The sequence below is a fragment of the Primulina tabacum genome, chromosome 1, assembly GCF_025594145.1.
Source record: "Primulina tabacum isolate GXHZ01 chromosome 1, ASM2559414v2, whole genome shotgun sequence".
In the NCBI taxonomy this organism is placed as follows: domain Eukaryota; kingdom Viridiplantae; phylum Streptophyta; class Magnoliopsida; order Lamiales; family Gesneriaceae; genus Primulina; species Primulina tabacum.
In genome coordinates this window covers 4,962,459-4,977,419 of record NC_134550.1, presented here as the reverse complement: position 1 = coordinate 4,977,419, position 14,961 = coordinate 4,962,459, and the positions used below count along the sequence as shown (strand labels likewise).

Genomic DNA, 14,961 nt, shown 5'->3' with positions numbered 1-14,961 from the left:
ATAAACAGAGTTATGATAAGATGAACACTCATTATGGACATCTATGTAAGTATCGATTGAAATTACATATATCATTTATATAAATAAATTTATGGACATCTATATAAGTATCGATTGAAATGACATATATAATTTATATAAATAAATAAAAAATGACTACAATATTTGACTTCACTTTCTAATATAAAAATTATATTTCGCGAAATGAAATTCGAAATATCATTTACTTGTTTCAATCAACGTTTGATTTTCACCCACCTTTGTTGAGTCGACCCTATGTCCACGGTCGCGCGTCTAGCATCTACGCCTCAGTCCCATTTGGGGTCGATATCTAGTACCTAATGACATAGGCGTTGACATTACCGAAGATGCCAATGCTATGTAAATCACTAGGTTTCGTCTAAAGAAAGAAACAATGGTTCAACCTCAAAGATACAGTGTGGATTAATAATTGATGTCAACCTTAAACCGAGGGGGTTTTCTACACCAACTTGAGGGGATAGGCTTCTTTAGTTGATGTTTATTCCATGCACCACTTGCTAGCATACCAAACGCCAAGTCGACCATAAATCTTGGCAATTCATTCAGTCTTACAATAGGTACTTCTCATCCATTTCCTGTCATGAAAGCTCTAGGATCGTGACAAATGGGTCGAGCTGCCAGACCCACACGATCTGATAAATATTGGACCGAGCCTTACATAAATTTGAGATCGATTTAATATATAGCCCGATGGAAATAAAAACGCTGAATGAATGGGCTCCGATAGGTTCGACCTATTTGGAATTAGACCTAACTGATTATCATTTTTTTCTACGAAAATTGTGACGAAAGAAGGATTTGATATTGCCTTTGCTTTCAAGAGCATGTACTTTTAGAAACCATTGTCTTTTCAAATAATTTGAGTTTGAAATTAAACTAAAGTTGCGTCTGAATTGATAAATTTCAAATGTATTTTTGTTTATATAATTTAATAATTTTATGTACAAAAATTATATCTATCCTACTTGGGCAGCCCCGTTTTATTGGCCTGAGTGAGCTTGGGCCTAAATGATTTAAGTGTAAATGGACAGAGCTTGAGCTGAGAGAGAAATAATTTGGTAATATCTTTAAAATTTTGTATTGTAATGCTCTTAAATTATTCGTGAAAATTATAATTCATTTAATTATATATAATATAAAATAAAAATTATATATAATATAAAATAAAATACGAAACTAAACTATAAAATGAGAGATTCAGACACTTCAAAATCTACGGGACGTCTGTAACAATCTATCAAGTTAAATCTTGCAACTCTTCTTTGGATTTTCTGGAATCATTATGATATTAATTGAGGGAGAACTGATTCATGTATATATCCTTTTGCATTATTTGCCTACTACTGCTGCTAATAATAATAATAATAATAATAATAATAATAACAATAACAATAACAAGAGAAGGTCTTTTGTGAGACGGTCTCACGAATCTTTATCTGTGAGACGGGTCAAGCCTACCGATATTCACAATAAAAAGTAATACTCTTAGCATAAAAAGTAATATTTGGTCATGGATGACCTAAATAAGAGATCCGTCTCACAAAATACGACCCGTAAGACCGTCTCAGACAAGTTTTTGCCTATTAACAAATCACAATTAAATTATGGACTACATAAACTTCGTATATCTATCAAAAAAAAAAATTTATCACTCATATTACACGTCTAAATTATTTAATCATCTCCCCCACGAGTCAAGCGGGAGTTAGTGAATAATTACTCCAAATAATGGTCTATTTGTTTACATGATGATTAAAGGTATGCTGTAATTCTTACTTCATTTTCATGTTCAAAGCCTTTTCAAATTTCAAGTCTATATGGATGGAATTTGAAGTTGGAGGAAAAAGTCACGTGGCCTTGGGACCGGCCATGCCCTTAAAAAATGTTATTTTTCATTATTTTTGTTTAAAAAAAATGGTTTTCTAGTTAATCGAACATGTGCAGAATTTAATAAATTGTATGTTTACTAATAAATCGAACATTTAGACCGATGATCTGATTTAATAAATCCCTCTGCAATCCACAGCTTGTTTACTTGGAAACATCGATTTCTGAATCTTCTGGGATGGGGCAACCAATCATAACTAAAATAGAGTATTTTTTTTAGCATTGCGGTGCAATTGCGGGTTCTGTGAAGCTTATGTTTTTCGAAATAGTTTCCCACCACTTTTCTTCTGTCACGTTGCCCGAAGGAAGGAGAAGTCCTTCAACCACCAAAAGGTGAGTGCTAAGTCCAGAGGACGACTTATTTTGTGAATAATAATCTGTGTTATTCATTTATTGTGAAACCATACGTATATAAGATTAAGAAACGTAACAGACCACAAAATTAGAAAAAATCACAACCGACTCCTAATAAAAGAAAATGCCATAAGAATTAGAATACAACAACTAATTACAACAAACTATTGTTACATAATATCCAAAAATGCTAATGACCTAACTCTATATATTTCAACCAGTCCCCAGCAATTTCTTGCGATCTTCTTCCCAACGTCCACCAGTTGGAGAGGGAAGGATTATTTCCCAAAAACCTTTTCGCGGAGCAACTCCCAACTTTGATCTTCGTTTAGAAACTTCATTTGGTGAAGTGAAGCACAGGTGTGGAAAGAAACATGTGGTGGCCTCGTAGTTAATAAGATCCGACTTCCACTGCCATCATCAGGAAATTGTTAGAGTAGATGTCCTGCAAGCCAACTGTTGGCTATGGATTTTATTGACTCAGTTGTAATTAACAATCTTTATTTTAATATAATTCATTATTTCATGGTTTGTTATTTCTTTATCTGTATACCCATGTTATCAAACATAGATAAAGACCTTGATTATACTTTAATACAAATGAATCGTAATTCGATGTTGAAACTCGTTTGTAAACACTGTATAATCTAAATTCGTTTCTAGTCGATTCAGCCGCCTAAAACATGGATAAAGGTCGCTTGAGACTAGCATCTGTGATGTTATGTACTGCGTTTCTTGGTAAGGGCATAGAGATGTCCAAACATGCAGATGGGTAGTCATATGATGCTTATACCGAACAACCTTCCCTCGGACTTTCCAAGTGGTTATCATTCATCGAGAGGATAAGTCCGTGGTTATGATTGTACACCATTAGTCCTTACGACCCGGGACAACACTGAGGCTCTATATGCTAGGGCTGTGCTTTGACTGGTTTACCGGCTCCAAGAGAGTCATCAGGTGGCGAGAGTGAGTACAGTTGCGACACATATAGAAGCTAGTGCATTGTAGTCGGGGATTCACCGCTCACCTGCGGGTGTGAATATCCTATGTGATATGATGTAATAATAGTGCATGGAATCTCTGGCCAGAGTATGAGATGTACGTTGGAGAAAGAGTTCTCCAATAGTACACGCGATGCCACTATTAAAGTTATCACATTATGATCGAATTAATATGCAACCCTCGATGAACCAATGGTTGCAGATTCGATCGGGATATATGAGATGAATGGACCGTACTGTACGTTAATCATAATCGACTGGTTCTTGCAGGCACTATCAGTGATACCTAGGGGATCATCGGTCGATGCTACTAGACGCTCTTACCATGATCCGAAGAGTGCAATCAGAAATGAGTTCTGACACTCTTGATCAAGGTGTTGATGAAAAGAATGGGGCTAACTAGGGTAAGCCGGAATAAAGGATTATGTCCTGAATCACAAAGAGTTGTGAACCCACGGCTAGCTGTAACCCTGAACCATTGAGGGTCACACAAGTACTTGATTGTTTGTTCCCGTTGAGAGAGTAAATTCAAGAAGTTGAATTTATATTATATAGTAAATTCAAGGAGTTGAATTTATGATAATTAAATTTTGAGAGAATAAATTCAAGGAGTTGAATTTATAAAATTTGAGAATTTAATTTATTAAACTCAAATGTTGGGTTTATTAAATATTAAATTTTGGAGGTGATAAAAATTCAAGTAGTTGAATTTATAATTTAAATAATAAATTCAAATGTTGAATTTATAATGTATTTAATTTATTAAGCTCAAAAGTTGAGTTTATTAATTAATAAATTAATTATGGTGGGTAATATGTTTTATGGGCTTGTAGGAGTACAAGTCCAACATAATAAATAATTAAAGTTTTAATGGGATTTGATTAAATTAATTAAACTAGTTGGACTAACCCAATTAATTAAATCAAGCCCATTAATATTAATTATGTAATTAGGCTATAATTTAATTATAAATAAAGGTTGCAAAGAAAAACCCTAGCCACCTACCTCAATCATTCGAGAATTCCACCTCCAAAGAAAAAGATCGGCCAACCCTTTTTGAAAAGAAATATTGTTGTGCCATCTCTCAATTTTTCCTCTTCTACGCAAAATCTCTTCCATATTTACCAGTGCAATTTAGAAGAGGATAAAACAATTCAGTCGTGGATCTGATTAGACGACATGAAAGGAGTCTCTTGAAGAAAGTTCGTAGGGATTCATCAAGAGCCAGATCTGTAATACCGAATCGGTTGGTGTCCAGTGATTAATTCACCAAAGGTATAACGATTCTAACATCCTATGTATGTTTTTGTTATAATCATACGAGCGCCCAAAGCAAAACACATCTTGAATGTCAAGATCTAAAATTTTTAAAACTTTCGCTGTGTTTGGGCGCGTAGAAAACCAGATCCAACAGAAATGTCATCTTCAAATCGTCCCAAGCTTCGCAACTCCATATATCATCAATCACAATGAAATATCGCCTACCGAAAATATATTGGTAATATATGGTAGTAACATAACCAAATTTCTTTTAAGGCGGATGTATTGATTATAGACTTTTAATTACTTTTATTGAGTTTAAAAGTCTAGAGGTATTCAAACTAGACTTTTATATACTCCATAAAAGTTTAGTGGTATTCAATGTAAACTTTCGTAGAATTTTAAAAAGTCATGTGATATTCAAACTTGACTTTTAAAAACTCTACAAAAGTCTATAGGTATTCAAAATGTCAATAGACTTTTAATGACTCTATGAAATTCTATTAAGTACAAGAATTATAGTCTAAGGTACAACAATAAAATGTCAACAAAAGTCTTTGATTCAACCTAAAGATTTGGATGCACATTTAATTGAGAAATCTCCCAAATTCAATACAAACTTTCATTCTTTTCTCATCTATTTATTTTTCTTTTTATTTGTACTTTTTAAAAACATAATTAAAATTTAATTTTTTTATTAATTATTATATAACATTCGATGAAGGTGACGACTTTGATCAGTTATTTAATACTCAAAAACAACAACGAGCAAATACTAATGCATGGAGGGATATCATAGCCAATGGAATGTAGAACGATGGTGATCAAATTGTCAGTAATTATTAGATTTTTTTATAAAAGACTACTCATTATTTTGAGTGTTCTTTTAATAAAATTTTATTATGAACTTATAAAAAAATTATTCATTAATATGTTGAATTGACATAAAGAATTGAAATTTTGATTTCAATAAATTGGATAGTTCATTTGTCGTTTTTTACAAATTAAATTGATTTAACTTTTAAGTAAGTAAAATTCATTTACATTCATAAATAAAAAATAATAATTTAAAATTGAAGAGATTATATATGTCCAATAATTATTTTAAAAAAATTAATAAAAAATAAATCACAATTATAAACTACAAAATTCACATAATTTTATGAAAAAGTTTACAAAAATCTTGAAAAAAAGTCTATAAGAGTCTGTGAAATTTGTTTTACAATTCTATGAGATTCCATAGAAGTCAATAAAAATATATCAACTCCACAAAAGTCCATCATTTAAAAAAAGTCATTAAAAATCTTTGAAACTATAGAATGAATATACCCCTAAAAAAATATAAATTTTAAAATGAACTAGTTATCTTTAAAAAAAAATCACTTCATCCATCATCAAGCTTCAAAAATGGATATATATATATATACAAAAAAAAATTTTATTATACATGTTTGGTGTATTAATTTAAGAAATTTAGGTACACAAAATTGATTTATATATTTATGCTACCAATTGACTCAAATTGAATACAAAATCACGATTTACAATTTCAGTTTTAGAGAGATGAATTATAAAATACATAAATGTCAAATATTTTATACTCTGAACATCTGTTTTTGTATTAGATCTAAAATATTTGATACTGATAACTTATATATTTATGCTATATATATTCAATTATTCGTATCTAATTTTCACATCAGTGAGGATATGTGAGCATAAATAGTGTAAATTTTTTTTATTGTAGATCAGAAAATGCAAAATATTTTCCCATGAGATGACGTCAAACCCAAGTTTGGGTATGGGGAGTTGACAATTTACTCAAACTTAAACTTTATAAAGTAACATCTATCATATTTTTTTTCATAATACTAGTGATGAGATTAAACTGAAAAATCAAATAATCTATGTATATATAATTATAAACTCAGTTTGGTTGAGATCTATCTGGTTCTAGGGATGGCAATGGGCCGGAGCGGAGGGATGGCAATGGGCCGGAGCGGGAGCGGGTTTGCCATCCCCATCCCCATCCCCGAATTCCATCCCCACCCCCATACCCGCCCCAATCCCCGCTTTTTCGGATTCGGGAAATCCTCAAACCCGAAACTTCGGGGATCAACTTCTCATCCTCGTCCCCATCCCCGTTTCAAAAATAATAATATGGCAAGACGATGACGAATTCAAAGATTTTCTCAAACCAAAACTTATTATTATTAGAGATAATATTAATATTAATATCAATATCAATATTAGTAATAATAAGATTATTAATATTTTAAAAAATAATAATATTATTATATTATTAATATTAATAATACTATTATTTTATTATTGATATTATTTTCGGGGCGGGTTCGGGGATTTCGGGGATGTGAATAATAATCTCATACCCGTCTCGAATTACGTCGGGGATTTTTTTAAATCCCCGAACCCGAATCCAAACCCGAAAAAATCAGGGATCCCCATCTCCGTTTCGGGCTTTCCCCGCGGGGCCCCAAACCCGTGGGGAAAGTTGCCATCCTTATCTGGTTCGATATGGTATAATGAAATGCAATGAGATAGACGGTAGAGAACTGCTTACACACCCAAAAGCGATGATTCACTTGTCCTTTTGTCCATAGAGACCTCGTGTCAAACAACCAAAAAGACTCCCACTAGATAGTCGCCTCTTTCTCTCTTCTTATAATTTCGTGGATGGACAGTAAATGCTCAAGAAATAGACAACAAACAAGAACTTCCCAACCCCTGACCTTATAAAAGGTCTAGCGCTCAATTTGAATTGAAATTTTTTAGCAAAAGTTTGTTCAAAACCAATTTTTTTGAATTGAAAATTTTTAGCAAAAATTTTTACAAAACCAATTTTTCGATATGATTATTTTTAAAATTAATTCAATCTAGAGTAGATCTCTTGTGAGATTGTCTCGCAAATCTTTATATGTGAGACAGATAAACCCTATCGATATTAACAATAAAAATTAATGCTCTTAGCATAAAAAATAATATTTTTTCATAGATGACCCAAATAAAACATCCATATCACAAAATACAACTCATAAAATCGTCTAACACAAATTTTTACGTTCAATCCAAACCATGTTATATTTCAGTTGATTTGATTTTGGTCGCTCCATGTTATTCGTGATAATATAAATATAAAAATAAACATAAAATAATTAAAATAAAATAATGGTTGACCAATATAAAAGTGATTTTCAAATCTGAATATTTTCCGGAGTTTGGACTCTCTTCTCTCTCGGACTTCCTTGTCAAACCCTTTGTACAATGTTCATCTTTGGAAGTTTTCAATAAAGGATCTGTAAAATCTATATAATCTCTAATCATCCCATTTTCTTCTGAATTCCCAAAGATTTCTATCGGGAATTTGTTCGAATTGGAGAAAAGCTATTATCAGGAAAAAAATGGCGGATGAGAAGGATACCACATCAGTGCCATTGAGTCAAGGTGACCCCGAAAGAGCAGATCCCGAAGATCCAGTTAAATCTCCGCCCACTTCTCCCGATTCTTCCACTCGTAAGGTCCGTTTTTTTTTCCTGAATTTTTGTATAACTTTTTACGGTAATTTTTTTCCCCATTTGAATTGTAAAATAAGATTCGTTTTTTTAAATTTGCAATTTGAAATGGTGGCTTATTTACTAAATATAACATATGGTATAATTAATGGGTCTGCTACTATGTATGAAGTAATAGAATAGAATTGAGCACGTTTGGTAGTGATCAGTGCTGAAGATTTCGTTATTTTTTTTGTTGGTTGGCTGAATTTGGTCCGGGGAAATTCAATGAAAAACATGATGAATTGGATGACCGTTTATTGAATTTTGTAGGAATTTGAATCTAAATTGTGGTTGGAATATGGATCTGTAATAACAATCCAAGTACTATCTCTCTCATTAGATTGCCATCTATTGATAATGTTGGATATCAAATGGTATCTGGTTGTTCCATCTGATAGAAGAAGTAAACTTGTTCCTACCCATCTTTCTTCTGAAGTATCAATTGAAATGCTAGTTTCCTTCAAAACAGTCATTTTCTTCATTATTTTTGGATAACAGCCAATATTTGCATTATCTTGGCCATGGGTACTGATTGGCCTAGGTCGTTGTCATGCATTTTTGTTCTCTTTTGTTTTGAAAATTTGCAATGCATTGGTCGATATAAGATGATTTATAGCAGTATTCTAAAACTTGGGCTACTCACTGAAAAGTTGACAGGCTTGGTGCCGAGGCGGGCCTAGGGGTCTTAGGCGTTTAGAGGTTTTTTGGGAAATTTTGTTGGGCTTTTATTTTTTGAAAGCCCGATTAAAATAAAACATGACATAAGAAATAATTCCAAGTTTATGCTTTTAATTTTTTGGGATTAAAAGCCCAATTAAAACCATGATTTCTTGGTTTGCGCTTGTCACAACATTCTCATCTTCTTTGTCTGCTTACTTCTGCACACATAAGAAAATCGAACCAAGTCCTAAAGGTAATTTTTTTCTGTATTTTGATTTCTCTTGCATTGTTTATTATCCTGACCCGCTTTAAGCAGAAGAGGCAGGATAAATGAACCGGGTGTCAATCGGATTTTAACAAAGTTTTGGCTGAAATTTATTTTGTGAATCATTACAAAGTTTCTTGATACCGTAGAATCCGTCTAGCAGCTCCTAGTCCCTGCTTAGGCGGTCTAGGATCTAGGTGCTGGTTTGGTGTCCGACTAGCGCCTAGCGAATTTTAGAACCTTGGTTTATATTGCTAATTTTCTCAACATTGGCTTCAAGTAGAGAGAAGTTCAAGGAGAGAGAACTTCTGGTCTCTACCAATATATTGTAATTTTCCAAGGGCGTTTTTTCATGTCAAGATCAGTTGCGCTGGAGGGAGAGAAGACCTTTGCCAACTTTTAAAAATTACGTACATAATCAATCAAAAGAAACTACTGCCAACCACATCCTACTAAAAAATAATAGAACCTAAAGTTTACTAGATATTGTAAAGAAAGAAAAGATTATGATAATCTTAACACTCTCATCATCAATCGTTTATTGAAATGTGAAAAAGACCTGTATAGTTCTTGCCAACAGCCAAAATTTGAATTTTATCATTCCTGTCTCAAACAATCCATGCACTACTCTGTGATGGATAGATGGTATGTCAATTGTCAACCGGAAATAAAGGGTCCAAGTGAACACGTGTACCAAAATTTAATGTTATTTGAGTTGAAGAAAAGGATTTGTCAGCTTTCAGGAACCTTGTCTATTGTTCTACAAAGAATAAACATCTCGTAGGAAATGATATTTTAGAGATCACCCTCCTTCCAAAAGTAAAAGATTATAACTGGATAGATCCAACACAACAATGCCTGAGCTTTTACTTTTATTTGAGCATTTGAAGACTATGAAATTATGAATCAAAATAAGGAATATATGGCAAGGTATTGAAGTTCCAATAGTCATGTTTTATTGTGAGTGTGCTGACATCTGATTGCCCTTCCCTATCCTTGTCTAGAAATAGGAAACATATTGTATGCTCATGCAGGATCTAAAAGTTGGATATCTGTGTTAAGTTTTATTGCTCATGACTCGCCAAGTCCAACTCTTTTGCTTCTGTAGCATTGGCAACACTTCAATAAGGAAGAAACAAAGTAAATTGTGCTATCTGTGTTAGCTGAAACATTCTGTTTACTATCGGTCCGAGTATGCTAACTATGAAATATTTTTTAAACAAATTGATTCTTCATATCTGACCAATTTCACTTCAACTTGGTATAGTCATTTCTTGCTTTTATAATTTGTCATTGTCTGAGCATCTACAATGCAGCACAATGTTTAGTGTCATGCTTTGACCTTCAAGTATTTCCGCTGTCGTAAATTTCTGTTCGCATACCATTAGTGATTGGTTGAATTGTTTGCTGTTTTAGTGCAATTATTGAATTAAAAAATATTTGCACCGACAACATTTTCTTTTATGCATGCTGTAAAACTGTTATTTTTACTCATAAATATTCAAGTATAATACTGTTGGGTGCAATAATTGTCCTTGCTTGGTAGAACGATCAAACCGTGGTGCTTGAGCTGCTGTACGGTTTAAAAAAATTTGAGTTGCACCATTATCATCAGCTATAGCTTTTGGTAAAGCGGTAAGCATTCGTCCTACAATTTCTATCAGAGCCAAGGTCACGGGTTCGATTCCCATTAATTGCCAGGAGTGCAATTATTGGAAGGGAGATTGTTGGGTGCAGTAATTGTGCTTGCTTGGTAGAGCAATCGAACCGTGGTGCTTGAGCTGCTGTGCGGTTTAAAAAGATTTGAGTTGCACCATTACCATCAGCTATAGCTTTTGGTAAAGCGGTAAGCACTCGGTCATAGAAAGTACATGTTTGGATGCAAATGTTTGTGATTGGACATAGATATTGCACCCCTCTAGGGTCCCTGTTAGATTTTAGTCTTGTTTTATGTGCTTGACCGTTTAGAAGTTTGTGTTTCTGTGGAAGTTTCATTTTTTTTCTGTTTTCTAAGGTTCACTGCTTTTTCATATGTCCAGGCTTGCTGTTTTGTTCTCCAAAGTTGGGTTTCAAAAAAGTTCATGACTGGATGGTACTTATTTGTCTTTTATCTAGTTAAAGTGCATATTTTTATCTACACTTGTCTGGATTAAGTATAACAATGCATAAAAAAACTGAAATTGCAGTGTGGTTCTATTTCCAGTTGCTGTTACTTTTTTTGTAACTTGGTGGTTCATTCAGTTTGTCGATGGTTTCTTCAGTCCATTATATGATCAACTGGGCATTGACATATTTGGTAAGTTTTCAGATTCATGCATTGCTCTTCATTGATGTTAGCCGTCTATTTTCTTGAATTTTAGCCGTCACCATGCAGTAGGAAAACATAAATCAAATCAGTTAATTTTTTTGGTCATAGACTTATAGTTGAGGTGGTTGTTTTGGATATGTATGTACTGGGTCCTCTTTTCTTAAAGTAATATCATCTTTCTTTTTCCTGTCAATTTTCTCAAGATGGCATTCTTTCTAATAGCTATGACATTATAGCACTTCTTTATCATGGGACTCATTGAATTTCTGTGGCTTATTCCTCGATTCAGTTTTTAAAAGGTTATCTAATATTTTAGCACCTGTTATTGTTAAAATCCTTGCATTTTTATGCTTGTATTTCTTGTCGAAGTACTTGGATATGCTTTTTGAATCGATTTTTTTGGTTGCAGGACTTGGATTTGTAACATCATTAATTTTCGTATTCCTCGTTGGTGTATTTGTTTCATCATGGTTGGGTTCTACGGTTTTCTGGATTGGTGAATGGTTTATTAAGAGAATGCCGTTTGTGAAACATATTTACTCAGCCTCCAAGCAAGTTAGTGCTGCAATTTCGCCAGGTAAAGAATAGACATGTTTCCTTTGTAGAAACCTAATAGTTTTGTGAAGTTATAATGCAATTCTTTTATATGTGACGGTAAACATGATTTTTTTTTTGCTTTTTAAACCCCTAGCATGTCTTCCTAAATACCTTTATATTTATTTTGGCATCTTCCACTGCCCCTCCCTCTTTCTGTGGTGGGAAAAAGTTTTGTAATGAAATGATACGTGTGCCATGGCTGAGAAATGCTGGCCATCCTTTGTACTATTTGAACTTTCTAGTTCTTTTTTTTACTCACGTAGACTAAGCTAATCATTTTTTATGAATTACCTGTCTATAATGGTTGTGGTCCTTGTGGATAATAAAATCCTTTATATTATATAGTGCTTTGAAGTTTATCAGCGAAATAGACATAGAATTTTGTTCCTAAATGCATCCAATTAGTTTTGGCTTCCTTAAAGTTTTAAATGGCGTGGCTGACTAGAACTATCTTTATTTTGGGCATAAATATTTGCTATCTATTTTAGATTTTTCATGAAAATTACATGTAACCAATAGAAGGTTGCAACTTGCATAGAAGCTTCAAGATGATAAATAAGCCACCTTTCTAAGTTCTTGTTTGAGATGCAGATTGTCGTACATTTAACAAAACTTTTGTCTAAAGCCTGGGTATCCACCTTAAAATTACATTCCATTTGTATAGGATTAGAACTATAAGATACAAAAACCTCTCCCCACCATTCGGTCCTATCATACGTGCAACATCCACGAAACAACTAATGTTCCTCAACAGCAATGTTGGCAGTTGTAAAAATGGTAATTGAATTTTGGCATATGTAAATGGCTTAACATAAAAAATTTATCCTATTTATCCTCCTTCTGAGATGTTTTTTTTCCTTCGATGTGCTTTTTTTTTTGCATCAGGATCTACTTCTTGATTATTTTGCTTTATTTTCGTCGCAGACCAAAATACTACTGCATTTAAGGAAGTTGCAATTATACGTCACCCACGAGTGGGTGAATATGCATTTGGCTTTATCACTTCGTCGGTTCTCCTTCAGGTGAACATATGGTTAATTAATGACCTATGTTTGTATAGAACTTTTTGCTTGTATTTTTTCCTTCATCCAAAAATTACTGTTTTGCTTGTTAATCCTCCACCTCTTAGTTCTTCTGTCCTCGACGCGCTGCATTTGAGTTGTAAGATGCTTGATTCACGATTGAGTTAGATTTAGGTTACATCTTCTAATGTAAGCCCTGCCAATAAACAAAAAGAACACAAAGGAATTGTGTTAAAAGAGTCTCTAGCCCATGCGATGGATGTCTGTCTCCACGAATTTGGTGTGATAAATCAAACATTCTTGTCTCACATTCTTGTGCATTATTTTATTATTTTCGTACTTAATTGTCTTCTTTTCCCTTACTATGCAGAGAGACGAGGGCGATGAACAGCTATATAGTGTTTTTGTACCTACAAACCACTTGTATATTGGTGATATATTCTTGGTTAATTCCAAGGATATAATAAGGCCCAATCTGTCTATCCGTGAAGGGATAGGTATACTATTCTATTTGTGGAACATTCTTTATTTACCCTTGAAATAATATGATTTACCTGTGACGAATTTTTGTCATTGCACATATTAGGACCATGTGTTGAAATCTTGATCCTGCTATAGATTACCAAACTTGCTATCGCCACTACTAAGGTCATGTCAATTGTAAGATAAGATGAATACGAGTACTAGGTATCGTAGGTGCATGTAATCAACAAGTAATGCTGGCACTGATGCAGGTTTCATTAACTAGGATGAATTTAGATAAATATTTCCTTTTTATAGTATTATCATTTTAAACTAGAGATAGTGAGCAGTTATGTTATAAGTGTACCTGATTTCATGAACTTGTGAGAGAAACTGAACATTTGTAAGTTGGAAAATTTACTCCAATGTCGGACTAAGGCCTAATTTCTTCACGGGATACGACCAAGTTCATAGTTTTCATGTTACATGAGAATTTTATATCATCTCGTCAAACCTGGGATATTCCTAAACTATTATATGTCATTAAGACAAAGAACGAACATTAACTGTAAAGCCCTTTTTACTTTCTCCCTTACCTATACTTAGTGTTGGAACACTTACAATATCAATAGAAGTTCTTTGAAAGTGGGAAAAGGACACAATGGCGGAGTTGCATTTCTTATTAGCCCCACGCAGAATAAGTTCGTTGGCTCCTATTAGAATTTAGTGGCCGAACGTGTTGGATAGAATTCTTTAATACCACCATTTGGATTCATGCCTTTGCTTACATATATACTACGTGACTTTTAGTTATTTATTGCCGTTGACTGTATGCCTGTTGTGAGTATCAAGTTTCATTTCTATTTTAATGAAATTTGAGTGGAAATGCAGAAATAATCGTCTCTGGTGGTATGACAATGCCCCAAACAATATCTCCCATGGGAAGTGTTGCTCGAGTCGGTGGAAGAATCCCGCTCAACAGGCTAATGTAGGAATATAGAGGTTCAATCTCAGTGATATTCAGTTTCTTATTTTGCCATGGGTGGCCTCAAAAGATTTTGGAGTTGGAGCTGTTTGAAGACAACAATAGTTTGCACCAACTCATCATGTTGGATAAGATTTGCGTTGACTGCATTGTATTTTATTAAGATCGTATTTCATTTCTGTCCTTTTTTCGTTTCTAATTTTATTATCTTGTGTTTAATCTCTTATTCTGGTAGGATATCAGGTGTGCTCTTATTGAAGTTTTCTGCAACTTTTTTTTTCACCTTTTTTTTTTCTCTTTTTGATCACATTTAAAACTCCTGCTTCAAATTGTTAAAAATTTGATTTATTTATCTGGACGAATGATGTCATGTGTGTGTATATATGTATATGTATGTATATATAATATTTATATGAATAGTATGTCTTTTGTGATATGGCCTCACGGATCTTTATTCGTTAGACGAGTCAACCTTGTTCATATTTATAATAAAAAATAATATTTTTCATGTGCGATTTAAATCAGAGAAGTTTTTGTGTCATCTGA

At 33.3% G+C, this 14,961-nt stretch overlaps 1 protein-coding gene across 1 annotated transcript; it reads left to right on the top strand.

The window, feature by feature from the left end:
- The first annotated feature begins 7,753 nt into the window (after positions 1–7,753).
- Positions 7,754–14,707, top strand: LOC142534719 (protein LIKE COV 2-like). Its single transcript, XM_075641526.1, has 7 exons — positions 7,754–8,080; positions 11,081–11,133; positions 11,228–11,337; positions 11,759–11,926; positions 12,871–12,968; positions 13,339–13,465; positions 14,322–14,707. Exons 1-7 carry the CDS (start codon positions 7,964–7,966, stop codon positions 14,420–14,422), a joined length of 774 nt encoding a protein of 257 aa, XP_075497641.1. The 5' UTR covers positions 7,754–7,963; the 3' UTR covers positions 14,423–14,707.
- Positions 14,708–14,961: the final 254 nt, after the last annotated feature.

Bases quoted from the DNA above. Each gene is read 5' to 3' on its own strand.
- LOC142534719 (XM_075641526.1), top strand. From the start codon at position 7,964: ATGGCGGATGAGAAGGATACCACATCAGTGCCATTGAGTCAAGGTGAC. The intron at 11,134-11,227 runs GTACTTATTTGT...CTGAAATTGCAG, and splicing joins AAAAAGTTCATGACTGGATG to TGTGGTTCTATTTCCAGTTG. The intron at 11,927-12,870 runs GTAAAGAATAGA...TTTTCGTCGCAG, and splicing joins TAGTGCTGCAATTTCGCCAG to ACCAAAATACTACTGCATTT.